Source organism: Anopheles stephensi, chromosome 2, assembly GCF_013141755.1.
Source record: "Anopheles stephensi strain Indian chromosome 2, UCI_ANSTEP_V1.0, whole genome shotgun sequence".
Taxonomy (NCBI): Eukaryota; Metazoa; Arthropoda; class Insecta; order Diptera; family Culicidae; genus Anopheles; species Anopheles stephensi.
Genome location: NC_050202.1, coordinates 5,928,060 through 5,955,451, shown reverse-complemented (window position 1 = coordinate 5,955,451; position 27,392 = coordinate 5,928,060). Strand labels below are relative to the sequence as shown.

Below are 27,392 nucleotides of genomic sequence, written 5' to 3'. Positions count from 1 at the left end.
AAATAATTTACACGAAAATATACTGCTTTCAATTAGCAGCATCGCAGATTTAGCTCCTCATGCTGCTGCAGAATATTGAGTGGGGCGATAATCTTCTAATGTTTATCGTCCTTCCACTCTGCCACTGAAATCTCAATTTTTTTCCACCCTCCCAGCAGAATGGCTAAAATTGTGAAGTAAGAAAATTACCATCCAGCTGGCAACACACATGGCAGCAGCAGCAGGTTGATGGTGCGCGAAATTATTTCCGCTCGCCTTGGGCCATTAGCGCGCGAGATGGAGTGATGCCAGCAGGGTGCGCTGCGTACTAGCACATTCTGGTGCAGTATCGATGCTAAACGATGTTCATTTTACCGGCGCCTGACAATTATCACGGCGAAAGTCACTCCCAAGCCAACGTCCCGCGAGTGCGAGTGATGCGTATCGTGCGATGCACCATTGCGTGCGTACGATTGTGATCGACTGCATCCAAGCCGAGCCTGACATATGAATGTCGATAGAGACCCACTCATAAACCTCCACCCCCGGTTTTTTTCGCCGAGTAGTCATCATCGTCACCAGTCATAAGTTAATTAAGTCTCGAAAGATGATTTGCATCCCGGGCCAGGCCTAACACAACACTTGCCCGGGTTGGAATAGCGCAATAATGCCTGCCAACGCACCTATAAATATCTCGGCATACTTTTGCGGTGGGAAAAAGCCTGTGAGGGAAAGAAATTAATTCCAGCCCGCGTGTGTGTGTGTGTGGGTTGGTCGTATGATATGGACTGCGAAATTGTGTTCCTAATTAGTACGGATCAGTTTGAAACACACAGAAGACAATGCTCGGTACGGGTTGGTAGCATATTTGCATATATTATCATTCATTCGTATCGAACAATGGTGTTCCCATTGGCAATTTCCGTTGCGCTCGGTGTTGGATCGTATTTGACATTCCGTGGTTTTATTTTTCATTACGCACACGCCTTTTGCTTGTCCGTGGGCTGTCAACATTTTAAAATGTTTCGCATTTTCTAATCAGAAGACGGAATCAAGAAAGGGAAAGATTTTATAGCAGATGCAATATTTAAATTTAAACGCGTAAATTGCATTTTTAGTATTGTCTACTTAACTTAGCTATAAAAAATCTAAATCCGTAGTATTCATTTGCAATTTCCTATAATTTACCAATGGCTCAGACAGATATTCCCTCGTCTCATCCCTAAAATATTCTTACGTCTCGATTACTTACTAAATAGGAGGTGTTTTCCAAGGCCCCAGCCACCTTCTTGCGTTTGCTATAAAAAAAATCGAATAAGTACTGCTCCTTAGCACAGTTTTCTTCAGTAATGCATCTTGCTCACTCTTTGTGTTCCATTTTGCACACTTCAACAAACAACATAATGAATCCAGTAATAAACCATCGGGTTCGGGTACAAACAAAAAAACAAGCAAAAAACCCACCCGAATGGGTGTGGAACTTAAAGTGGAAAACTTCAACCCAATATCAGCACGGCACGTAATACAATGAAGACATTCTTGCTAGGACTTCTTCGAACCGAAAGGGGTGTTCTTAGGGTGATGATGCCAAAGTCGCATGATAGCACCAACAACTGAAGGAAGCAAAAAAAACTAAACCCCTGCTCCAAGAAAAGATAATAACGCGAAAAGTTGCACAATAATGATTTATTGTTTATTAAACAATCAAGGATGAGTTTGGGAAGTGAAACTTTTTTTGTTGGCGCTGTGTGTTCCTTCTGCTCTCGAGCTCGCTGCACCGAGGGGGATCGAAGGTATCACTGTTACATTTTCCGGATTTTCCAAGCTACTTTCCGCTCCGAAGAAAAAAGGGTTTCTATGGCACTACTTGCGGTGGGGAAGCACAGGATAAATGGGCTGGAAGTTGAGGGTAGAAGGGAAGAGAAAGTAACTTAAGTACATCCGAGACAATATCGGTAAGGCGAGACAATCTTGGAAAACAACTTATTCTTCCCCAACCCCACCCGATTGTGCCAGGAGGACGTGAAATTTCAAAAATGCAAGAAGCGAAGCTCAATTGAAAGTTTGTTCCAGGCGCTCATCCTGCCCGAGATGAATGACACAAAGGGGGCAAGCACACTTGCTGCGTTGACTGTATTTTTCAATTCTCTACATATCCCACACCACCAGGACTAGAGGGCGTTTCGGTGGAGTGACAGTGAAACCCTGGAATCAACTAAACAAAAATTCCTACTCTGCTGGAACACAAGTTTGGCGAGGCAGGTCCCACAAACAACCATGGCAAAGTATGTCGAACAGGAAACCCTTCAATTTTTTACCACATACTTCTCGACGATGGCGCTTTACACATGACGGTGACGTGTGTACGAAAGCCACTTTCGCCCACCAGCAACCGGCCCGATGCGTTCCGAGCTTTCACATGTCACAACTCTGGTGCAAGAATTCTTCGCATTCGCAGCTTTGCCCGACTGTTCCGACACACGGTACAAGCTCAACTCACTTTCCCCCGACCGGTACGCTTTTCCGTCCCCGTCAATGGAAGGAATGTATTGGCATTTTCCAACCGGGTCGCTATTGTAAAGGGATTAAACAATAGCCACAACCGCCCGGTAGTGCTTTTCCATTTTTCCAAACGTGTTTCAAATCGATGTATCGAAGGTTTTCCCGCTTTGTTTTGCACTTTTCACTGTGCTGACTTTTTAACCGCAAATAGCTGAAAACGGCGAGGAAAACCCTCCCAACGCTCGACTTACCCATTGACCATTTCGGGGGAAAAATATATCGAAATAATATTGCTTCAAGATAGAATTTCCCGCCAGCCCCAAAACGGGGGGGGGGGGGGGGATAGCAATCCATCGAAAACAAAAACACAATAACGAAACTTGAGCCACCACCGAAGTACACCGGACTGGTTTCCCGCCAGTTGATAGTGGGAAAGCAATTTTTCATATTTTTCACTTTCTGCTCTGTGAGAGGTTCTCTTTTCTTCCCCCCTCCCGAAAGCTGGCTGACAAAAGCTTGACGCAATCGGTTCACTTCCTTTTTTTCCCAATCACTCGGGAATGCTCTGTTCGGGGGCTTGGTTTTTCCTCTCGAACAGGAGCTTCGGCTCTTTATTTGCAGCACTCGCCAAAGACACATCAAAATTGGAAAAGTTCCAATCCCGTTGAGGTCAATTGCTTTTGGAATAATTTAACTGAACCGGTTAGTGAAACTTGAGTCAGCAAGCGCAGTGACAGAAAATGAAAATGAAAATATCCGCTAAAGCTGGTTGTCAGTCGGAAGAACTACGATGTTATGCTGTATCATAGTGATGGATTAAAATCAATGTGTGTGTTAATTTGAGTCGCATAATTTTGTGCATCAATTAAATCCTTAGCCGCCAAGTCACGATAGGAGGATATTAGTTTGCTGAACAGGTCCAACAAGGACATTCAATCAATCATTTTTTGGTTAACCACATCGTAAATATGATTAAACCGCTCATAAGATATGGAATGGTGTCCATTAGTCTTCAGAATTTTCTAGCCAGTGCTGATTCTGAGGTCCACTTGACCTCCTCCAACAATTCTCGATGTCGCTCACGATCTAGCGCCAATGTCCGCCATTCCTGTATCCTCGTGGTTCTCAGCCTGTATCCAGGCTCATTAACTCCATTAAAGCCCTCCTCTGTCCATGTAAACGGCCTTAAAGGAGTTTACGGACTGACTCGTCCGGTGCCATTCTCATGACATGACAACCCTACCAATTCTGATGCGCTGCACGATGGTGTGATCTCGTGTTTGTAACTGCCCATCCATTGTCCTTCCACACATACGAGGTCAAAAAATCCTTCTGAACATCTTCCTCTCGAAGCAGCTGACATTGTTTTGTCAGTTTGGACAGTCGACAGGTATTTTGAGTGGAGAAGATTCCTGAGACTGTAGTATGACCGGTAGTGTAGTTTGACCCCAGATAGGTGAAGCTTTGGACAACTTCAAAGGTGCAGTCACCTATCTATACATCACCAACACTTTGATATACGCCTCGTTTACCTTCAACCCGAGGATAAGTGCCGCTTGCTCTGCCCTCTGATAAGCTTCTGCGCCATAGGAGAGCCTCATACCAATGATGTCTATGTCATTAGAATATACCAGAAGTCCCCAAAGTTTTCATCTCCAGGTCACGGATAGCTCTCTCGAGCGTCAGATTGAAATGAAGACAGGTGAACCCACCTCCCTGGCGCAACCCTGAGAGTTATCCATCCACCTTCACCAGTCATTGTCATTCATTGTCATTATTACAAGCCTGGTAAGTTTGGTCTTGATTGCTGGAAAATAAAATCCTTGTGCGGGAAAACCCATTCAGGACAATTATAAATATCAATTAAAGTCCCTCTAACTAGCACACATCATCTTCACCAACTATTGAATTGTGTTGTTGCATACTCACTGGCATCTTCCGGCCACTGGGATGTACGACGGCTGCCCATTACCTTTACGATGAATTAAACCCGATCTACAAGCTACCCGTTAATTGATTACAGCTTATAAATCGTCTCCTTGCACACGGCAAAACGAGGACCTACCGGCGCGCGTTACTCACGGCGCGGAAATTTTACGCCACGTCAAATTAAGAACCGAAACACGATAATGATAATTTACTGTTCCTGCAAACGGTAAGCAGCGGCCGAACCGATCCATACATACATGCACCGAGGGCCGAGTCCTGTGTGCGTGTGTTTGTGTCCAGTGTGTCCGCAGCGAAAGTAACACGCTGGCTTATAAATTATTTTAATTTATTTGATTATGCAAAACAACTTACCGAACAGGAGGAAGCATTCGCCTGCTCGGCGATGCCCGGTGCTGGAGCGGATCGGCATGAAGCGAAGACCGGGCGTCTCGATGTACAAAACCCACGCCAGAAGAAGCGCTTCTTCGGTCGGTGAAAGCAGGCGATGCACGGTGCCGTGCATGTGCAGTCTAGGTACGGCTGGCCACCGGCGCACCGTGCGATCTTCGCGATGGCTCGCTAATATAAATGTATATCGCCATCATTTCTGTCAAGCGCTCACAATGGATGGCCACTGTACGGGAGGCGGTGGGCCGAGCAGAAGGAAGCCTAAGGAACGCAAGCATTAACGTGGACACGGCGATGGAGCGAAAGCCGACACGATGCACAAATTCCCGACCCAGCTGATTTATAATCGCCGCCCGGCCTTGCCTGCCCGCATTCTAAGGCAACAGGGGTTTGAATCCTTTCCACCCCGGGGGAGGACATTGCACAGTTTGGAGAGGAAGATGAATATCGGTGTCCTCGAGATGCCAGGAACAAAGGACAATATTTTTTTCTTCGCTTAATGCATACCTTCTGCTACTGACGGTTCGTCTTCCAGGTCACTTGATCTAAATTCCGCCGTTGCATCTTGCTCGTCCACCATATCTACCTCGGGGTAACTTAGAGCCTCCAAGGTTCCTGAGCTCCAGTGCTCCACCACATACCTAAAAACCCATCGAAAGTCATGTGAATTCTGGGTGTGAGTGGCGTTGGGGAGTTGCTGCCGAAACCCGAAATGAATGCATCAAATATTCATCGCTCGGCTCGGCTCGCGAAGAATTCGTGCCTGGGACGCGAGGGATCGCTTCAGTTGCCACCAGCTTTTTGAAGGTTTTCCCTGAGGTGCGGGTTTTCGCGGAACTTGATTGTAAGGTATTCCTCACCGTATCTCCCGGGCGTGTCAACCTATGCTTTTCTGTCTTCGTAGGCTCATATCCCTATTAATGCTTGAGTTTTTTTAATTCTGGTATACTAAAGCTGATAAGCAAAAGTAGTAGTGATGACTTCTCCTCAACTAATTCTACCAACTTCAAATCCCAAACATCTGCTCATTACAGTACTCTTTCTCCGCCACACCGTAACGTTAAAGTCATCGGTTCAATTTCACGAGACACTACTCATCAGCTAACCACACCAACCGGCAAACACGGGCACACTCGGTGTATTTATTCCATGCACGCGAAAGCGTTCCACTCCCAGGGAAGCAGGTCTCACCGCGGGTCTCTCGAAAGGACCCCACTCGCTGCTGATGCTGATTTTGGTCGCCAGGGCCACGACCACGGTACCGGGAGCACCAACGTTGGCGTGAACGTTACTACCCGTGTGCACTTCGTATTTCCTCATTATAATAATAAATTTGTCATATCAAAGTTTCATATCTTTGCTACACCGTTTTTCCACCGCTCTCTCAAGGAATCGACCCGACGTCATCCGAAAGCAGGGCGCAACAGCCAACCAAAAAAACGTATTCCATCCATCGAACCCGGTATCCTTCGGTATAAAACTCTTCCATCCGTTGGAGGATGCTGGCTGGTGACGGAGTTTTCGCTCCTTTTCGGTCTTGGTCGTAGTCTTTTCCATCTGACTTCGGCCCACTGGTCTGTTCCGCCGTCCACCAACCTCCTTACATTAATTCAATATTAACAATGTCATTATTAATCGGGCGGATGTCTCCACCACCTCCATGTTTTTTTTTTCTTTCTTTCGCTCATTTCCATTTTTCTTTCTGCAACATCATTATTATGGTTTCGGGAAGCAAAAATCCGTGCTGCTGCTTCCTCCACACACACACACAGCAAACTGCCAGCCGAGTATGTGTGGAAGAAGAATGCCTATCACGATGGTGGACCGATCCTGGGGATGAATGGGAAAATGATGACGCGTGATAAAAGGCTAAAAACCGTGTACAAACCATGTCTCCTCCGTCATCGGTGTCTCGCGATGCCCGGGCGAGAGCACACGGGCACCCGGGTGTCCTATCGTGCGACCATCAATCGTCAACCGGAGTGTACTGTGTTTGGTTTGGCGCGCTGCCTGCCCCCGAAGTCCTCGTCGTCCGCGTCATCCGAGATCCGAACAGTGGCAGAAGAACGTCTTCATTGCATGCGATGCCATGTGCATCTCGGTCGGTTCATCATCCCCCCACCCGACCCCCGGACCCCTAGAAGCTCGCAAGACAAAAGGTTGTCATGACTCTCAATGGTAATGCACTGCCCTCCGGACCAGTACCCTAGCCGAACCCGTACCACTTCATAATCATCATCCGTCCTGTCGTGTTTTTCACCCGTTTTTTCCTTCGTTTCCACGTTGCTTTCAATGTTGCGTTTTTATTCCGTACACTCGGTACACTCGGTACTCGATTCTGGCCAGCAAGTCCCCCGGAAGAGAGCATGCCCGGCGAAGTGCTACCATCCGAAACCCGTCGCATTTTGCCACGATCGACTCGTGCCGGGTTTTAAGGTTTGCAGAACGTGCGCCGAATGCACGCGGGCGAAACGTGTCGCCCGGGCAAATGGAACGACTGCACTGCCGTGTTCGCGCTGAGTGTCTGTGACCTAACCAGGTTACAACCGGCACTCTTTAAGCAAATGACACAGAAAGCACCGAGAGTGGCCGGGCTTTGTATCTCTTCCACGCCATCATCTTCATCATCATCATTGCGAGACGCTTTAGCATGCAATGGTTGGCGTTTGCCTTTGTTGCGCAGCTCGGTCGGAGCCGGAGCGATGCGATGGAAGTTGATGAATTTATTAGCAGGCAATCCTGCGCTTAAGATGTCAGCACTTTTACTAACTACTTGTTTTTGCATAAAATAGTTAGAAACGTGGAGTGAAATGTGCACGAACGATCGAGATGTGAAAGTGACAGCACTGACAGCATTTGATCGTTTTGAGCGGATCTTAGAAACATGGGTTCGAGTTTGAGGTATTCCGGAAATGAACTATTCATATCTTGCGAGCATGTGTTTCTGCAAGATTTTATTAGGTTGAAAAATTGAAGCCCATATTATCTGTCCCAACAGTCTCAGAAAGAGCAAGAAAAGCTGGAATGCAGCAAGTTGTCAAGATATGCTTGTCATTTTCGTGGAAGAGATATCAGGGATCTAGTAGAGAGGTTCCAAAATGGACTCCTGACCAGTTCTCCGCCATTTTTCCACTCTTGAAATGGAAGGCAAAATTGAAGCTCTATTCCTACTACCTCTTGAAGTACTGAACTCCATAGGTTTCTTTGGTACTCTGACCAAGCTTACCAGAAGGAATGAAGATTCCTGGAGAACTCTCAAGACCCTCTGGAACCTCACAGTATAGATCGACATCATAATCTTGAAGATGGGATCTCTCGAAACCATCTCAATTCTTAAATGGAAATCGGTTTTTAGACGTTTCAGGCCATGTGGACGGCCTGATAGCTTTGATACCCTCAATGGAGGTGAAGAGTCTTAAAAGTTTTAAACCCATTGAACCGAATGTTGTCAGCTCAACCAGATTTATCGTGACACACTAAGCACAGATAATATAGGGAACAAGCATAACGATTGTAAATAGAAGCATCAGTCAGAGTTTACATAGCTTCCAACAACTGTACATGATAGGTTACATGATAGATACAGCATTCCTACAGAGACAATATAAAATTTCAACCATTTCCACCGGGATGCCCTAGAACTGCCATCTCAATGCACTGACCCATTATCAATTAAACTCTCGCCACCACCACCACTAGAACTCCTCCACCAAAACCCACACAAAGGCGCAGAACAACGTGCACAATTAATATTTGATGCGAAACTATAAAGCACGTGCTGCAACAGTACCGGGCAACGCGGTTCGCCCATCATTTCCTACTGATCCGTATAATCCGTCAGGACGAGCTGCCCTGTGCTGCTAATTTTTTAATCACAACACCACCATTTGACACGGTCCACCGTACACAGCGCGCTGCAGCAAAGGACCCGTGCAGACGCCCAACCGCAGGCAGGTAATTTGCGAATGTTTATTCACCCTACGGCCCATTAACGAATGCACCCTAGCCTGCCTGGGGGCCCGCGAGGTCACGAGGCACACCCGGACGCCCCGGTAATGTTCCGCGGTTCCGTGGCCGCCAGCTGACCACAAAATTTTAGTTGAACATATTGTGTTCTCGCGAAAATAGTGCATGCCTGTGGTTGTTGTCTGTGTGTGTGTGTGTGTGTGTGGGTATGGGTGAATCTCATTTCGCTCGTTAGCGCCCTCCCAACAGGGTGCCAGGGTACTCTGCCGAAAATGGAGGGAAAAAAGTACACCTCCAACACCGGCCGGGCTTTGTCAGGGTTGTCACTGGCCATTTACAGGATGTGTCCCCGACCCCCGGTGGAGTCCGGCGCGTAAACACGTGACAACAATGCTGCATTCCTAACCGCACATCCGACCCACGAAAGCTCATGATCTCGGGCAGCTGGGTAGTGCAACTGGTCCGACCGAAACACAATCACCCTGTCATGTTTATTCAATGCTCCCGCCGCCCCATTCGCAAAGCAAATCCGGAAAAACCACTTTTCATATGGGATGCAAATTAAATGCTGCCCAATCCGCTGGCCACAACCATTACGCCCCCGGTTCCATCCATCCTGCTTGCTGGACGCTCGTTAGCAACACGCTCGTTGGTGTAATCACACGGAGGAGCAAACAAAAAATAAGCATCCCATAATTGTTATTTAGCTAAAAACACAAATAAAAGTGAGTGAGTGGAAAACGGAGGTAGGATTTCGGGGGATGGGAGATGTGTGTGCGTGTAATAAACTTTCGATAAACATCGTTCATCTCGCTGTTGCTAACAACCTGGTACGTACATGGGTGACCCTACATAGCTCTATCGTTCGCACCGTGGCGGTTGGTGGGATTTAGATTAAATAATTGACATTATTAACATCCGAACTGTGTTGGAAGAAAAGTATCAGACCTATGGATTGGGTTTTTGAAACATCAAACGAAAACCGCAGAGAGTAGCGTTGGATCACAGAGATCAATGTTATGTATTTGAAAGTGTTTTAAGGTGAAAAGGAAAGAAAAATATAATATTTTCCCTTGTAAGTTTACAATTCATCCTTACAATTAACTAGCTATAATTTATCTGATCTAGTTCTTCTGATGGTAGTAGGTAGAATGTAATATGGACGTTCATTTGAGTTTTATCAAAGCAATCAAGAATGAAAACAAATCTGGGAATTTTATAAATTTGTTGGTGTTGGGATGAACGTAAAATTGTTGCTTCAACAAAATTTCGACGCTTTTCCTAGTATAAAGCAATTAACGAGAATTGATTAAATCCTTGCTGGAATCATTATGAAATTGTTATTTTGTTTGTTTTGCATTTAACCCATGAATTTTTAAATAAACTGCCAGGACCTTTACAGCGTGCACTCACATTTAGGGCTTAGTATATCGGAAAATGATTGAGTTTGTGAATGAATGAAATAAAATTAGTATTTATAGCTTGATATGAAGTAAGTAGATGAGGACTGAACCACTTTGCTATAATGAATTAATTCATGAACTTCAAATAAATCATTTATGACTAAAAGGACAAACCACTCGATCTCTTCTAAAGGATAAACACTCAAAATCAGGGATCAAAAGTATTGATCTCCAGTACTATCACAGTGTTTCTAATTCACATTTTGAATTATTATAAAATTTTTTTTTACTCTTTTCCTAGTGACATGCAGTGCTAATAAAAAGCTTCGGTCTGTTTTCGCTGTGCATATGGTGTGTGTGATATACCGAGCAATTATTATTAAAGAGCTTCACTTGCCAATACTTCAATTATCTATCTCAATTGTTTACCCGATCCTTTACCTGTCTTTTTAAATGTTTTGTATTGAAGTCCTACAATTAATGTGCTATAATTCATTTTCAATTAACGAGTTTTTATGTTTACGCTATCCACTTTAAGCGTTGTCAATAACGCCCCCAAATTGATAAAAAAGCATTTAACATAAACTTTGTGTTTTTCTACATCGTTTTTATTAAAAAAAGCAATATTATATAGAGTATTCACGAAACCAAATCTTCTTTCATCTGGTACATCAAAAGCAAGTTTTAGGCAATTTTTACTGTATCAGAATAAATTCTCTGCTTTAAATGAACTGTTCGAAAAGGCCTTTCGAAATTCCAGTTAATTTCATTGCAAAGGTTCTCATTCTCCCACAGAGCCGACCATCCCTGACTGACTGAAGATTGTTTTGCGTGGAAAAAAATCCCCAGCATATGAACCTGTCCAGCGAAAACAAAAAACAAACCCCACACTGATTGCTGGCCCATCATCCTTTATCGGCTTAAAAACGAAATTGATATTTCATCCGTGAAACAACAACAGCATCTGCCCCATTCGATCGAACCGTTGATTGTGATACCCATTTGCTTTGCTGTGTTTCGTCCGTCCACGCTCGACCATAACTCAATTTTCTTTTTGCGGAGGCCACACGCACGCCAACCGACTGCACCGTCTCGGCTGCAGCTGCAATTATTTTGCAATCGCACATTTCCCACTCCGGGACGCCAAAACGCCAAAAGTCACTGGCCGAGCTGGGACCGGCGCTAACTTCGGTGATTGTTCGAGCACGTTTCTCGTATTTATCAAAAGCAGTTTAATTTTGACATTATCAACAAGCAGCTCAGAAACTGTCGGGTCGAAGAAAACTGGAGCAACATCAACCTTCTGCACCATCAAAAGCATTCCCCGGGACACACGAACGTACGGACGGAGCACACTTTCCTTCTGCATCGTTGACGATGAGCGCAAGATGCTCGATAGGATATTTCCTTTTTCATGATGCCGGGCGTTCTTGCCAGGTTGCCTTCGCCACGAAACTATGCTCGCTCGCTCCTCTCCACAGCAAAACGAAGCAAAAATTTATTATTACTCGGCAAGTACAAATCACAGCGAGCCATCAAACAGCAGACCACTGCTTGCTGTTTGTTTTTTTTTTTTTGCTCTCCCTTGAAGCCAAGAATTTTCCTTCACATTTGCCGCAAGCACAATAACAAATGGACACGATCTGTCCGTCCGGAGCGAGTCCGATAGCTTTGCCATGCTTCACCGATCGTCGTCGCACGATGCAAAACGTGAAGAAAATTTACTTAAACATTCAATGCTCGTCGGGGTCGGGGCACTACGGGGCACAGGAGGGCTCGTTACAGGCTCGTTGCATGAGTAATACTACACCCAGGATGGGAGTTGCACGAAGCAACAGGCCGTGGTAATACGAGAACGTGTGGGAAATTGCGTCGAGCATAACTCAATGACGCGTGTACCGCGGTGACAATTGCATGTGTCCACCGGTAGCGGTTACATCTCGTGAGTGTGTCTCGGCTCGTCTAATTGAAACATTTCATTATTCCGGTGGGCAAAATATTATTTTTGCAGAGCTATTGGGTGAATTGAGGGATCTTCCGACGAAAGCGAATCTTTGTCCAATGAAAGCCGTTGGTGTGGAAACCCCAAATTTAAATCTGTTAACCGAATGAATATCGAACTCATCGTTAAATTCATTTTTAAACTTGAACTAAAATGAACTCAAGCGTTATTTATAGCAAATGAAGATGGTTTAAATTCAATACCAAACCTTCCTGCAAAATCAAACCAAAAACACTCATAAACTATTCCTCGAAAAGCTCCGCACCGTTAACCAACGTTCGTCCTTACTGGAAAGAAGCTTTCATTCCTTGTTATGTGCTGAGCTTAGCTGAGCTCACCGTTGATTCGTGGAGAACCACGACAGAAAGCACTGACGCAAAAGATCACACGAAACAAAAGCATCTTCCACCGAAAGAGTCCTTCCAAGGGACAATATAGTTCTCAAGATCCGTTTTTCTTTTTTCTTCTTCAAAGATATTTCCCCGAATCAAGACCAACCTTCGCCATCCTATCTGACTACCGGTATGGTAACATTTAGTTTGCTCCAAAATAATAAAAAAAAGTATGCAACCAACTGCAACACCGAAGAATGTAAAATGTGTCGAATGTTGTATTACAGTGGAAGCTCTACAAGGACTCATACTTCTCGTGCAAGAGTGTGTGCGTGTGTTGGTTAGAATTGCACAATGCACAAAGGGAGTGCTTCATGTGTTTCTTCCTCACCAGCTCCCCGATTTCTTCGAGCGTAACAAGCTAAACAACGGCAGATAACTTCATGTGGAAAATTGCCACAATACCTGGCTAATGTGTATCCTGCCGTGCGCTCGTAAAGGTTCGGTTGAATGGGTTGGTGTGTGTGTGTGTGTCCTGGTTACCGGTTCGCTTCGCTTACTGCACACATTCACTTCGAAACTGTTCCGACGATTCCGACGAATAGTTGTGGTGTGGTCGTCGTACAGGGCGGTTAACCCTCCATTCGGCTCCGGGCACCCGATGCCAATTGGGAAGCCGGGTGTGTCGTTTAACACAAGCGCCCGTTCGGTCTGGGTGTTGCCGGTTCTTTCAAATATGTTTATTAACTTGTCAGCCCACTACCGGAGGTCAGCAGCCAACCGAGGTCGACCTCCTCGTGTTGGCAAGATGCGAACGGGGCAAATTTTCCTTCCCAAGCGCAAACCGGCGAATCTGTCTCGGCACTTGTCACACACCTGGGCTAGGGAGGGTTAGGGGCTAAAAGTTTGCCCATGTTTTTGGCCGCACGATACAATCTCCGCTCAATGTCACCAATTGTATTAATTAGACCGTGGCGTGGCTGACACCTCTCCCGCCGAAAACACAAGTTAATCCGTTGCCTCATTAATTCCACCTGTGCGCGGGCGTGCGCGCGCGTGAGCTTCACATTATGGGTGTTGTTTACCGTGCATCGTGACACTTGTTACGCCCGATAACGATAATTAAACCCGATTCTCCGGCCCCCGAACAGCACGGATCCTGCCAGATGCTTTACACGGGACGCCTAAAACCACAGAAATGTCACGAAAAGTATGGTCGTTGTGTAATTGGGGAAAAGGCCCAGGGTATAAGTTATCCCATCGCACAATGGGCGTGTAGGGGAATTTAGTCTAACAAATTATTACGCATTGTGCAGGACCACTTAGGATACTGTTAGGCATCTTTAAAAACTGAAACTGATTGAAGTATATGAAGTTGTACTTGAAGCAGAATAGTTTTAGCCAGCCATTTGCTCGCAACATCCCACTGTCCATGTCTATATAGGGAAACACCTGTAAACGAAAACCCGGAACGTGTTGCGAAAATATCGACCAGCACCATCTTGCTATCCTGGAGAGAAAAATTAAAGACAGACAGTCCGACTCAGGATGCCCTCACACACCACCATCACCAAATGGAGTTTCTCATTAAATTCTAATAAATGCCTTCTGTCCCCCTCCACAAAGCCTTCGACTTCTTGCTGGTCCACACAACCCAAAAAGTCGCCATTTCCACACGGAAACACACTTTTCACACAATCGTCACGAACCATTCCACAAACGGCAAACGTGAAACGAATACATCCGGCCTTCGTTTTTTTAAGAAACCCGCGCCAAAATCTCCCAAACGTCCACCAAGGATGCCTGATACCGAACAAAAACCAGACCCTTAATTGCGTGTCTCAAGTGTTTCGGCCAGGCTTTTCACACCTCCAAGGCAGGCTGGCTGGCTGGACAATCGACCAGTTGAAAACACACAGGCTCGTTATGGTTTCGCTGCTATCAAAAAAGGAAGAAGCAAGAAAAACAGGCAGACTTCCTCACATTTATTGCTCCAGACAGCTTTTTTCTTTTTCAAAAAGTCTCCACACGCCACTTTTGTGGCCATCTTTTTGGCGAAAAACTACGACACTAAAGCGGAAGTGAAAATGATAGAATCCATTATGGGTGCCGCCGAACCGGATTATAACGCCGGCAAAGCCCTTCAAGTAGCTACTGAGCAGCTAACCGCAACGGGCGGGGCCCGCAAGCCCGAACCGAAAGGAACTGAAACCACTTGACGCAGTCTTGCTCGGCCTTTTTGCAGGGGTAGAAGGAAAACGCACCCCGAAAGTTAGTAGCTCCTACCCTCCTAGCTCTAGTGTCTCCTGCCTCCGAATAATATCCGCCTGTACGCCTGTCTCAGGACCCTCTTTTCGTTCGCCTTCAAGACCCTCTCCTATTGTTATTATTTAAAGATGAACCATGAAGGAATTCTTCGACGGGAGGAAAGTTTGCTGCGTGCTCAGGCAGCTCCGATCCGCTCCCGAAGGAGCACTTGCATGAGTGTCTTAAAGAGTGTTGAGTTGTGAATCCCGAATCGGTGGATGCTGCCGCAAAGTTGCCCCAATTGTCTGGCTTGCGAGCAAGGGGAGTCTGCCTGATTGTTTACCTACCGTGCAGCAGCGCAACGGATCCAGTTGAGCAAGTTATACTGTATTTGATTATAAATTGACTGCTTGGTGGTTGGTAACCTGAAGATTATGTGGTAGTTATGGGGTCGAAACGTAGACGCCGGTACTCGAGAAGGATCTTAGTCACCGGTCGGGTGACTTGCCGTTGACTATCGGTTTCGGGGAGGGTAAACATTATACCTGTTGTAGTTTGTCGAGCGAATGTTTTCGCAGCTTGACGAACCGAAACAGAAGCGGAATGCCTTTTTGAGCTTGAAGAAGTTTTAAATGATATTACATTACCTGCTCGCTTGTTGACTTGTTTCGGCAGCACTTGATTTGCCCAAGAATGCCCTTTGGTACTTGTTGGAGTGATTAACATTCTTTTAAGAGTCTACAGTGTATCAGGGTTAAATTACAATCACATCAAACTTTGTAGTGTGTAGAGACTCCCCCCCCCCCGATCAATGTTCCACTTTCCTATTTTGCCTAAACAAAAATTGTACTTCACCTCACCGTACGGAAATGGTGGAAGTAGCTACCGCAGCCAAGTACTTCTCCAGGCAAACGCGCCATTCACGGGAATCGTTTCATCAAAAGAAGTCATTATGTTAACACACCAGCGTCTCCTAAATAATTCAATTGCATTAAATCACTTTTCCGCATGATAAACAAACATCCTGGGTGCCTGGGTGCTTCCGGTTCTCTTCCTCCCTCCATCGCATGCGGAAATGCGCCATGAAAGCGAGAACGAGAACGAGTCCCCCCGACTCCGGAGCACTCGACAGCAACCGACACCCGAGGACGGCCTAAGGAAGTAGCTATCATGTCACCCATCAGCTGTGTGTCAATCGTCTCAATGGGACCCCCAATAAACAACGCCACCTCATCGCCCTCACCGGTCCCTTCCCTGTGCGCAGAATATCCCAAAGAGGCCTTGCCATTTCATGTTGACCGGTACGTATAGGCGGCAGGCACGAAGGCATACGGAAGCGTTGCCCGCTTTTCCAACGGTATTCCACGTGACCAGTAGTAGTAGGGTCGTCTTGGGAAAATGCGGAACTTTTCTCCACCCCGCCAAGCGAGCGAACCTTCCTTTGCCATTACTTATTCATAGCGAATTATTTGAACAACGGCCGAAACAAACGTCACGGAATCGAACGTTTTGTCGGAAAGGTTCGGCGGCGTCTGGAGTGCTGGTGAAATAAATAAATAAATTGTAACACACCATCTACACCACTTGCCAATACGGTCGATGATGCGATACATTTGCCCATTTTCCCGGCAACAAAAACGGTTCGAGAACAGTGGCGAGCGTATCACAACTATCGTTCAATAAATGGTTGCTATAAAGGGTTGAAAGTACGGAGGGAGATTTTTATAGAACTTATTGTTAAAAATTGTTGTAAAAATTTTCGTTAGCTAATTTACCCTGTTTAATATTAACCAAAAAAGGCTAAACATGAACTCAATGTGCTAAAAATTTATAATCAAACGAAACCTTCAGGCGCTTGCCCGAAAAATTCAAATAATCTCAATCGACTTCTTTTTTGACTCGCACTGTACGCACACATTTTCGCACAATCGTAAAGGCCATATTATGTGACGCATTTCCTCACCCTCCAAACCTCTTTCCCCAACCTTCCCCCTTCGATTCGCCAGCCAATGGATACACCATTCTAACAAGCAACCAGCAGAAATTGCCAATTCCAAGTGGGTGAGTACCATAACTTTTCCTTTCTTTGCTGGTTTTCGCCATCGATTCGATTTCTCGTCCGGACCACCGGCATCGTGCGCCCCCCGTCCCCCTCTACTGCTGCGAATTCTATCGGACCCTTCCCGTTCCCCACCGTCCGAAGGAAATAGGATCAAGTCAGTTGGAAAGGACTCAGAATCTTGCCTGGCTTGAAATGGAACAGTCGGGGAGAAGAAAAACCCCTCACACCACCCACTGTAAAGAGCCCAATTGGACGGGATGCGAGATGATACCCGCTGCCAGCCGATCATAATGATGATTGAAGCCGAAAGACATCGCATCGCGTGGAAATGCTCAAGAAAAGGGATAATCCCAAACATAATGCATGGGGTACTTTAATAAATTTGCCCCGCTGCTGTTCACTGTTTCTTCCTGCTCTTTTTTTTTTTTTTTGTTCGCCCAAATCCCTGGCCCTTCCGGCCGAGTTCCGTGCGGATCGCGCGCGCACACACTTCCGAAGGGTCAGATCCGATGGCGTCCGGCAGCGCGAAAGAGAGGCGTCGGTTTCGCTTCCCAGCGTTGCTCAGGCGTTGGGCGTAATAAAAACAGACAGATGTGAATTTATGAAAACATTCATCAAACATTCAACATCAATTATGATTATGGTGAGTGTTTTGATTTTTATTCCACCGTACACACCGGGACACACAATCGGTTCTGCCGACGGATGTGATCAATTTCTCGGACCCCGGTTCGCCGGGGGGTTGAAACCGATGTGAGCAGTGTAATACCACGGGATTTTGAGACAAGAGCAGCCAGATCGAACAACAACAAAAAAACAGATAGAGCGAGAAATGCGTTCAAACGATGCCGACCACTGTGAAGGATTACTGGTTGTTTGCTGTTGTGGGTTGATGTATGATACGCCTCCTGCATTACTTCTGATGACAGAGCGACTAAGCGCAAGATGATTTACAACGAACTACGGTTTGCTAAATGCTCTTTTGCGAGATCTGTTAAGTAGAAGGATTTTAAGTAGAATGAGCATTCTTGGCTCAGTGATCTAGATTTCCTGGGTATGAGCTCCAAGTAATATTTACTACTTTGTTCTGAAGTTAAACGCATGTACCCTTTTCTTAAGTGACCTCAAACTATTTTGATTTTTCGCCAGACCCGAGTTAAATATCATATCAAACCAATCGGCAGTAAAAAAGGTTGGGCCCTTCCAATTCAAGAACTACTATTTTTTTCCTAGCGATACAGAATTCCAAGAGATACTGGTATGTCCAGCATCATCCTCATCTAAAGCTTCTACTCGGAAAAGAACTTCTTCATACAGGGTGTCTAACAAGAACTTGAAGTTCAAGACATACTATTTTCACCTCATTGATCTAAAGTTCCAAGAGATACTTACTTCTCCAAAATTGCTACCATGCTCTGTGAATAATAAATTTATAATCTGATTAACAATGTTTATAGCATCTTGTTTCTTCCACGTCCAGGAAACCTCCTCACCATTGTTGCTCGCTTAATACCTGCCTTCCCTATAGCTCTTTGTCCACTGACCGCAAACCGTTCGTTACCAAAAATAGCAATAAAAAATCGAAACGTTGTTTATGGCTTTGCAGTGTAATTCCCCACGAGGACATCCTTTTCCTATCATGCGGTGATGTCCACGTCTTCCGGTTCGGGTTCACACACATACACAAAAAATACGAAAGTCAGATAAAAATATGATGTACGAGCAAGGGCTATGTTTATTTACATAATTTATGTTACAAACCACATACTCACACACACGCGTCAAGACGTTTTCCAAGAAAGTGTCTTTGACGCCCTTCGAGGCACCCTTATGGCCACTCTGATCCTCCATATTGCACATCCTAGTTCCTAGCTCAGGAAAGCGTTCTAATCCTTCGACCGCTGGAAAATGCTTTCTATTTCCGGTTTTATGCCCCAAATTTTCATCTCCCTTTAGAAACGACGCACGTACCACTGCTTGTGTGTGTGCTTGAGACATTCCACTTTGGAGCAATTCATTCCGGGCGGATCCTTACCAATCCGCCTTGCCATCCGTTTGTTTTGACGCGCTCGCGATGCTTTTATTTGTGTGGCATCGCGGGCCGTGCATTACCATCAACAGCATCAGACTAACCCATAATCAACTCAGACATTACCACTCACGCTACTACTACTGCTACTGCCACTACTTCTTCTCCCACCGCTCGATGGCGGCCGGTTCGGAACGGCATGTTCGCTTCCTTTCATGTTTCGCTCGGCAGGCGTCGCACGGAACCATCGCACGGCTCCGTTCATTTGACGCGTCTCGTGTGCGTTATACTCTCATTTTTATGTTTATTATGAATAAGGATTCAATAAGATAAAGTGCTGATGTGATCTGAATATTTCGCCAGCGCCTTCCCGCCCGCTGTCATACACAAGACTTAGCACGGTCCAGGACAAGACGTTTCGGAAATCACTGCGTATGTTTTCCACTCACACTTCCGCCGTTTCGGAGGGTGGGGAACATGTGGCAGACTGCGGATGGTTGTGGCACGGGCTGTAGTTGCCATCCCCATACGAACCGCCGGCGAGATACTTCTCCGTTTGACTTAACGCGTTTGGAATGCCAATTTTCTCGCTTGTATGTGAAACCTCGTCGATTTTCCTCACACTTGTCTTTGGTGGTACTCTGCTTTCTTCGTCCAGCACGGGTAGCAGCTCCGTCCGCGTTCGACGTTCGACTTCCGTTACGAGCTACACAGCATCGCCGCGTTCGGCAGAATGGAAAAAGATTTAGTATCCCGCATGCTAACGAGGCTTCCCGGGCATATGCGTTTTTATCTTTATCATCGTCATCGGTGGTACGCTGGCTGGCTGGCTCGCTGCCTGGGACAACAACACCCGGGCGTGCTTCAACCCGGGGATGTGCGATGATTCTTGAATGTTAAAATGGAGCTTAAATTGATTGAACAATCTCTGGGAAATATGATCAAACGATATGATACATTAAATATTCTTATTTTAGCACAAAAATAAGTGAGGCATTTGTTCAGCTTTTCTAAGATTTTTTTTATTTCATAGAGTGGTCACGTATTTGTACTGTTAGTAAACTTTGTTCAAACTGAAAAATTTATTATTGAAATGAAAACTTTTCTCATTAAATCTAGAAAAAGATTTCATTTTAAAGATTCACACGATAACAGTGATTATCATAATTATAGAACTATTTTTGTACAATTTAAAAAAAAATCCGGGAACTATAGATATTTTTTAAACATTAAAAATTAAAAAATGATTCAAATGTATTTTGCTGTTTGCAAAAATAAAAAAATGTTGGAGTATCTGCGAATTTTGGGCTGAATCAAGTGGGTTGATCTATCTTTCAGTTCATGCAAAGCTCATTGGAATTTTGAATATTTTTCAAATACCTTACTTATTGACATACATTAAAGAAAAAGGTTATTCAACTCTATCCTTGTAATTTAGAAGACTTTAGAGAGATGAATTCAATAATAGGATAATACTCTTTTCCGACATGCTTAAAATGTCTTAAGAATTTTAATTTAGAAAATGCTTGATTCTTCTCTAGTGATGAAATTGCCTGGAACTTAAAACAGAACTTCAAATATATTGCTGAGGTTTAGGCCACTTCCTAGGATTAAAGATCGTAGAAAAACATGGTTGTTAGCATGAAAAACATGGTTTAGTTTTAGTTTTTAGTTTTAGAACTTTTTGTTAGGAATATTTTAAACAAACATTCCGAGCACACTTATCTTTATAGAGCACACTGTGATTCATCGAGATCTCCAAGGATAACGTCTCGTTCACGAATCCCGAACAACCTTCCATTCTTTCCATTTCACTCTCAGTTTGATTACATTTTTATGGCCCCATCCGTGTACGTGTGCATACAATTAGCCTCGTCGAGCATTATCATAATGATTATAATTCAATTTTCAGTTAATCTCCAAATGAAATCATCCCGGTTGAATCATTATCTTCGCACGCTAGGCAACTGCCCACCGCTTTCCCATTAGGCCAAGATTTCGATTACATAAATTCCACCGGGCAATAGTCAAGGACCGAGAGTCCCTAACCCGGTAACCGAATCAACAGCTCAATAAATTAACCGCCCATCCCGGGAAAGATTGCACGCCGCGCACTGGCGGAAAACAGTAACTCGTTATCGGAGTTTCGGTACAAAACTTTCCTATAGACACCCACTCCCTTCCACCGCACCACGCTCACCAAAGTATCGCCAAATCTGATGCCAATTAGTACTGTCAATTAGCGCACACGCCGGTTTTTACGCGTCGCCTTTGGAGGTGTCCCACCTTTGAGCTTGCTTGGGGTTTCCCAAGAAGGAGTTCACAGCATCCCACGGGGAAGGCGAACCAACCAGACCCAACCAGAGGCAGCTTGGGTTGGGTGGTAGCTTAGCTAGAAAGTTTTCCCTGCGGGCGACAGACGGCAAACAGAGCGAGAGAGAGAGAGCGCACTAAAGTTTGCGCCACGAGAACGAAAAGTCGTCGCCGTGGATGCTGTGTTCCGGGGAAGAACGCGCTGTGGTGTGGTAGTGAAAGCGAAAAGCCAAGAAGTTTGACCACTGTGCCCGGGGAAAACTCACTTGTTCACTTGTTCATTTGCAAACAAAGCACGATAAACGATTATTTATTGCTGCGAGTAGTGGTCCGTCGTTGTGTGAACAGAATAGGGGAGGAAAATAGTGCATACACTGCACAATTGCACTACTTACCCTCGGTGCATTATTTGTTGTGCAGCAGCGAGGGTTGCATTAGGGATGATAAAAATAAACAAATCTGCTGACACGGATGGTGCACTCCGGTGTGAGGTGATTTAGCGAGCATGAAATCTACTAACTGCTGACGTACCAATGCTGGATAGCGAAGCACACAATTGAATTTCGGATTGGAGCACTTGATGAAGATGATCATTTGAATGAGTGTGCTGCCGTGCTTAACAGTCGTTTTCCTCGTAATTAAACTTTACATTGCATTGCTCACCCTACCCTGTCTATGGAAGGTACTGCACTTTTTATTGCGCTTAGTCGACAACTTTAATGCCTCGCACGTCTCCGAACCAAAACAAACAAACCTCTTTTTCGATTCTGTAACGTTAAATCACGGGGAAAATGTTATTCAGCAATCGAAAATATGATCACAACGAGCTGTAAAAACAAAGCGTCCAAACCCTTTGCGTCATATTTTCCACCGATCTCTGTGCTGTGCTGTGAAAATACACGAGACGAATCTGGTTTGGTTTGGATGGCACTGCTGCTGCACTGCAGCCTCATCATTTATTCATTTCCATTTCGAATCCAATATTGCGTTTGCTGTGCGCGCCCCCATTGGGAGTGCAATCGGGCGTGATTGGGCAAAAGCACGGTACGACCCAACGTCACTTAATTAACCAATATCGTACAGTTTGGACGGAATTCGTGACGCAGACGATATAGATTGGGATCGAGGAATATAAAAATTCTTCTCGAATACGCTGTATATAAAAATGAATAAAGAAAACATTGAAAAAATGCTGGAAATCAAATCACCAACTTCATGATATACGGAATCCAGCAATCTAGATGCAGCTGGACAAGGTTTCGCGAGGTTTTACTGCTACAGAAAACAGGATATAAACTGTACGAATATAATTCTTTATTCTTATTTATGGTGGCACGGTGGTTGAGGCGGTTTCACACAGCAGGACCGAGGACCAAAGCACATCAGGACCGTCCCTCCGAAGTGAAGACTGACTATCCATCCAGGTGGTGTCAATAACTCTTGTACACCAGAAATTTCAGACAAGAGCTAAGACTTCTTTAGGCCAAGAAGAGAGAGAGGGTGAGAGAGAGGGAGAGAGAGAGAGAGAAAGATATTTTATAACAGATGAACTTAAGAAGTCAGGAGCTATCGCTGAGCTACTAGTTCATGCGGATTATACTTGTCTGTTCGATCACGGATATTCTACAGAAGTTAAAGGCTCCTGCTGGGAAATGTCCAAGCAATCTCAAGAACAGCTCGAAGGTTAGCTTATCAGTACATCGCATGAATTCTAGCTCGTGAGCTAGCGCATTGGCAGCTTAGGCTACTTGATCACCTCACAGTCTCATGTAAAGTCTCATGGAAGCTGTGCTCCGCGCCTAAATGTATGCAATTCAATTATGTCACCAGTAGCTCAGGCAAATGTTAGCTAGCAGATAAAAACTAACAGCAAGTAGATAACTCCTGTAAGCATTTTTTCTAAATCTCAGAACCAGAAACACAATACAGCTGTTTAATTTAAGACAGACAATTTTAACATACTTCCTCAAATAGAAGGAGTTGATCCTTTGTACTAACTTCAGACAAACTGTTTAAAAAAACGAGTCCATACCTTTGAAGTGCAACGACCACCAATCAACTTCAAGCATTAATACATTTCCCGAAAATAATTTAAATCATTGCAAACGAAAACGGAAACAGCAGTTCGCTGGAAATCGAAACCATTTCAATCTCTGCCCTGAAACTGAAAGTCGCGCCGTAACGAACCGTACGGATTGGACGAGAGGAACCAAGCAAAGTCAGGTAACAACGTCAAACCCGAGAAGCTTGTACTTCGATCGACCGAAATCATTTACCCATTTCGGTTACCTCGGCGTCCCAGCCCGGCTTTGAGCGGGCTTCATCCCATTGGATGTGCACGCTGTGATTTGTTCTACTTCTGTCACAAACTTCACTAGATGAAGGTTACGCAAGGCTGTGTCGGCCCATTACGGTGAGGCCCTTGTATGATGTATTATTTTTTTTCTGTTAATGCCATGTTGTCCTCCGCTTCACAAGCTCCCAACATGAAAGAAAATTCGTGCGTAACCCAACGGCACAGTAAGGTAAACGGATGAAAGTCACATCGATTATTAACTGACGCGATGGCGAAGATGGCAGGTAATGAGGAATCGATACATAATTCGGCTCCGTTAAAGCAGCACACAAGACTTACGTTTTGTTGATGTGAGCAAATTTTGAAAACATTTTCATACCTTTCACCGTAATTTTTTTTTCGCTGATGAAATAATTATTATTTAACAGCTGTCTACCACCGAGCACTCTCTTTTTCGTGTGTGGATTTGTAACAGCAAAAAAACTTGTTAACTGACAGCATTTTTCCTTCCTTACGTTTGACACTTGACAAACGTCTCATTGCGCCGCGTACCGGCAGTTGCAGGAACCGACACACATTAAGCTAATCACGGGGCTCTTGGGTCTGTAGTCTGCGAATCTTTTTGATGCATGGCACGCTCGCCCAAAATTGTGATCCTTTCTCTTTCGATTGCCACCAGTGGGTTACTACTTGGGCGCCACAGTCCTCAAGAGCACGGCCCGGGCACCTAGCACCCCGTTTGGTGAACGGCAACGAAACGAAACTGTAACAGCCAGAATCTGCCAGAGTACTCTCACTTTTCGGAAGTGGAGCAAACCGAGTGGGCAAACCTAGCATTGTGCGGTAAATGCATTGTGCGCCGCTACCTAACCGACCATGGAGATCGCCATCGCATCTCCGAGCAGAAAGTGTCGCCCATTAAGTAATTCCAATGCCCTCTTTTCACCCCACGGGACTTGGACGGGACTGGATGCCGGGCTCGGATGACGTAACGATTATCGCTTCTACGTGGGGACCTCCGCCTGGTCGCCTCCCTTCCCGGCTCCCCCAAGGCTCGCGCCAACTTAGGCTCCGGGTCCGCAATTTGGGCAGAGCAAATTAGATTAAAGATTTGGTGCGCACAACAATGAGGCACTTCCCGAGTTTTGGAGTAATACTTACGTACGTACAAACGGAGTGTGGAGTGTGTGTTGCTTTGCTTTGATTTCTTTCACTTACCATTTGCTGAACCACGGATGAAAAGTAGGACAGCAAGGTGCAGGTGCGAGTGGGTAAAGAAGTTTAATCGGCGTGCAATCGCTTTCCAGCTCGGTCTGCAACTGGGGAAGGCTTCGGTGCCTTTGGGTTGGATAATCGGACAATGCCGCCCAGGTGGGGAAATTCCAAATTGAAGCCGATTACCATTAGCAGCAGCAGCCGACTGCGGTGCGGTGCGGTGGTGCAGTAACGAAGGCTGATGCAGCACTCTCTGCATCCAGTAGGGTCGGTAGCGAAAATGGCACGTGTAAGACATTGGAGTAAAAGCTCAGCCCAGGGAAGGGTGAAAGAAATTCGACACCTGTGCAACGAATTCGCATTTCGGTTGGCGAAGCGTCCTCTGGTGGTGGGGAAGTTTTACCCGGTTGTCTCTTCCCGATCGTGGTCGCGGTGGTTTGGTAGTATAAAACGATCCATTTCTTCGGAAGGAAGCATCAGTGATCTTTCGACAGCTCTTGCAACAACAACTAGCCACGAAACCACTAGCAATGAAGGTAAGCCACTGAGGAGCATCTCAACTCTAGATCGAGTGATCTGTTCTAACTCTCTAACATCGCTTCTCTTGCATCCAGGTATTCATCGTTCTAGCAGTGAGCATTGCCAGCATGGCTGGCAGCGGTTATGCCACAAAGGCAGCGACCGATAAGAAAAAGACAGTCGACAAACGAAGCCCCTGGCAGCTGGGGTCTTACTACAGCGGATTTGGAGACAGTTTAGCGCGATCGGACGATGCACATGGACACGGGGCAAGCTCCTCCTTCTCCGAGCAGCACTTTGGCGGCGGTGCTGGTGGATGGCATCAGGAGTACCAACCTCAAGCACAGCACTGGGGCCAATCGGGCGCATCCGAGCACGAACCAAAGTCACTCGGTCATCCGGTTCACGAATGGCACTCGGAACCCGCACCTCAGGCACACCACTTCGACGAGCATGTCCAACAGCAGCCGCAGTTCCACTACGGAGGATCTTCCTTCCAGCAGCCAAAGGTAGAACAATCGTACGGATGGCATCATCAGAATCTGCGCGATGAAGACTCCAAGGACTGGGGACTGCAGCATCAACAGCCTGCCCAGCTACACCAGTCCGGTGGTGGATCTTCCGGCGAGTGGCATCAGGATGAGTCAAAGGATAAGGATGCTGGACATGGTGATTGGGCACCGCTCTCTAGCGGTAGCTCCGACCTGCACAAGGAACACTCGGCCCAATCGGTTGCGACGGAGTCGAAAGAACATCACCACCAGGAATGGTCGCCAGTTGAAGCGAAGACTGAGGAGCACCACGATGGACATCATCACACGAAGATCATCAAGGTGCCGTACCCGGTGCACATCGAGAAGCCGTACCCCGTGTACATTGAGAAGCCGTTCATCGTGGAAAAGCCTGTGCCACTGAAGCTGTACATTAAGAAGAAGTCTCATCATTAAGCGTAACGCTAAAGAAAAGTCATGTAAGCTAGGTTAGGAAAAGTGAAACTCCTGTAACTAATAAAAGTGTAAATTGTTTCGTTTTATATGAAGATATTCTTTGTTGAGTTCTCTATGTCAGGCACAACTCTTTAATCTCCAGTATATTAAAGTTCGACATGCTTGACTCTCCAACGTTCCAGGGTTCCACATCCAGTACACCTTCACCGGAACACCTGCCCGAACCACAAAATCAATACATTAACGTATCTACCAACACATTCACCTCTAAACGCATCACCTCCGAAATAGCACGCCTCATGGCCAGAAATAAAATTCCATTCCAGCTTACGATCCTACGCTCTGGATGCTTTCCCCCCCCCCCCTCCCATTCACGGTTCACCGGAACAGGTAACAAACACAAACACATTGCGCCCCAATGCAAATAAATACCAGCCCACCCGGAAAACGGTTCGCACCAACAAACCCATCGGACGTCCTATTGTCGCCAAACGAGCAATGGTTTGTTTCCGCAAAAAAGGGGGGCAACACATTGAACAGAAAAACACTGTAACGGAAATGGTGTGGTCCAGCCGGCGAGCGCAAAGCATCCGGCAAAGATTGCCGACCCGATCGACCGACGACGACGACGGACGGGTCCATTGATCTAGGCAATTCGGGTGCAAGCAGCCGGAAGACCCGTCCAGTCGTGCGTGCGATTTCACTGCTTTCTCGTCAATATTACGACCGGTTCGGTTTACTCTCCGGAGCAGGAACCTGAACCACCAAGCACACTCAGAAGGATTCGAAGGATTCGGCCGGAAGCAATGTGGAGCGAAACTGAGCCGAAAGAAAAGAAAACTGAAGCTAAATTCCCCAAACTGCTGCTGGAAAAGCAATGGAAGCGATGGAGGGACCAAAAAAATCACGCACACACACCCAGAAACAAACCTTATCCTTGGACAAAAAAATGAAAACTCATAAATGGTGGACGACCACAACGCAAAAGAAAAACTCCTAGTTGGCCGCCACACGCGTTTAGCCACCCGAGGGGAGCGTTCGATAAAGGCAGGCTCCAGTTTTTCCAGCTTGTTTGTCCCTTTGTTACAGATAATTGAATATTCTTCGGTTCGACCTTTTGTGCGTCACTCGAACGCACTCGTCTTTGGTTCGTTTTTTTGTCCGAATTTCCTTCCCTTCCCCCTCTTTTGTGGCTCAATTCGAGAGCACTTTTCATGGCGTTTTATTTTTCCCTCAAATCCTC

General features: G+C 45.7%; 2 protein-coding genes across 2 annotated transcripts in view; both read left to right on the top strand.

Annotated features, from left to right (window-relative positions):
- LOC118508242 (phospholipase A1 member A-like) overlaps nt 1–27,392 on the top strand; it is a 63,732-nt gene that overhangs the window by 17,999 nt on the left and 18,341 nt on the right. The window lies entirely within an intron of this gene.
- LOC118508243 (histidine-rich glycoprotein-like) lies at nt 25,100–26,236 on the top strand. The gene is made up of 2 exons (XM_036047857.1): nt 25,100–25,219; nt 25,298–26,236. The coding sequence occupies exons 1-2, from the start codon at nt 25,214–25,216 to the stop codon at nt 26,147–26,149; spliced, it is 858 nt and encodes a 285-aa protein (XP_035903750.1). The 5' UTR covers nt 25,100–25,213; the 3' UTR covers nt 26,150–26,236.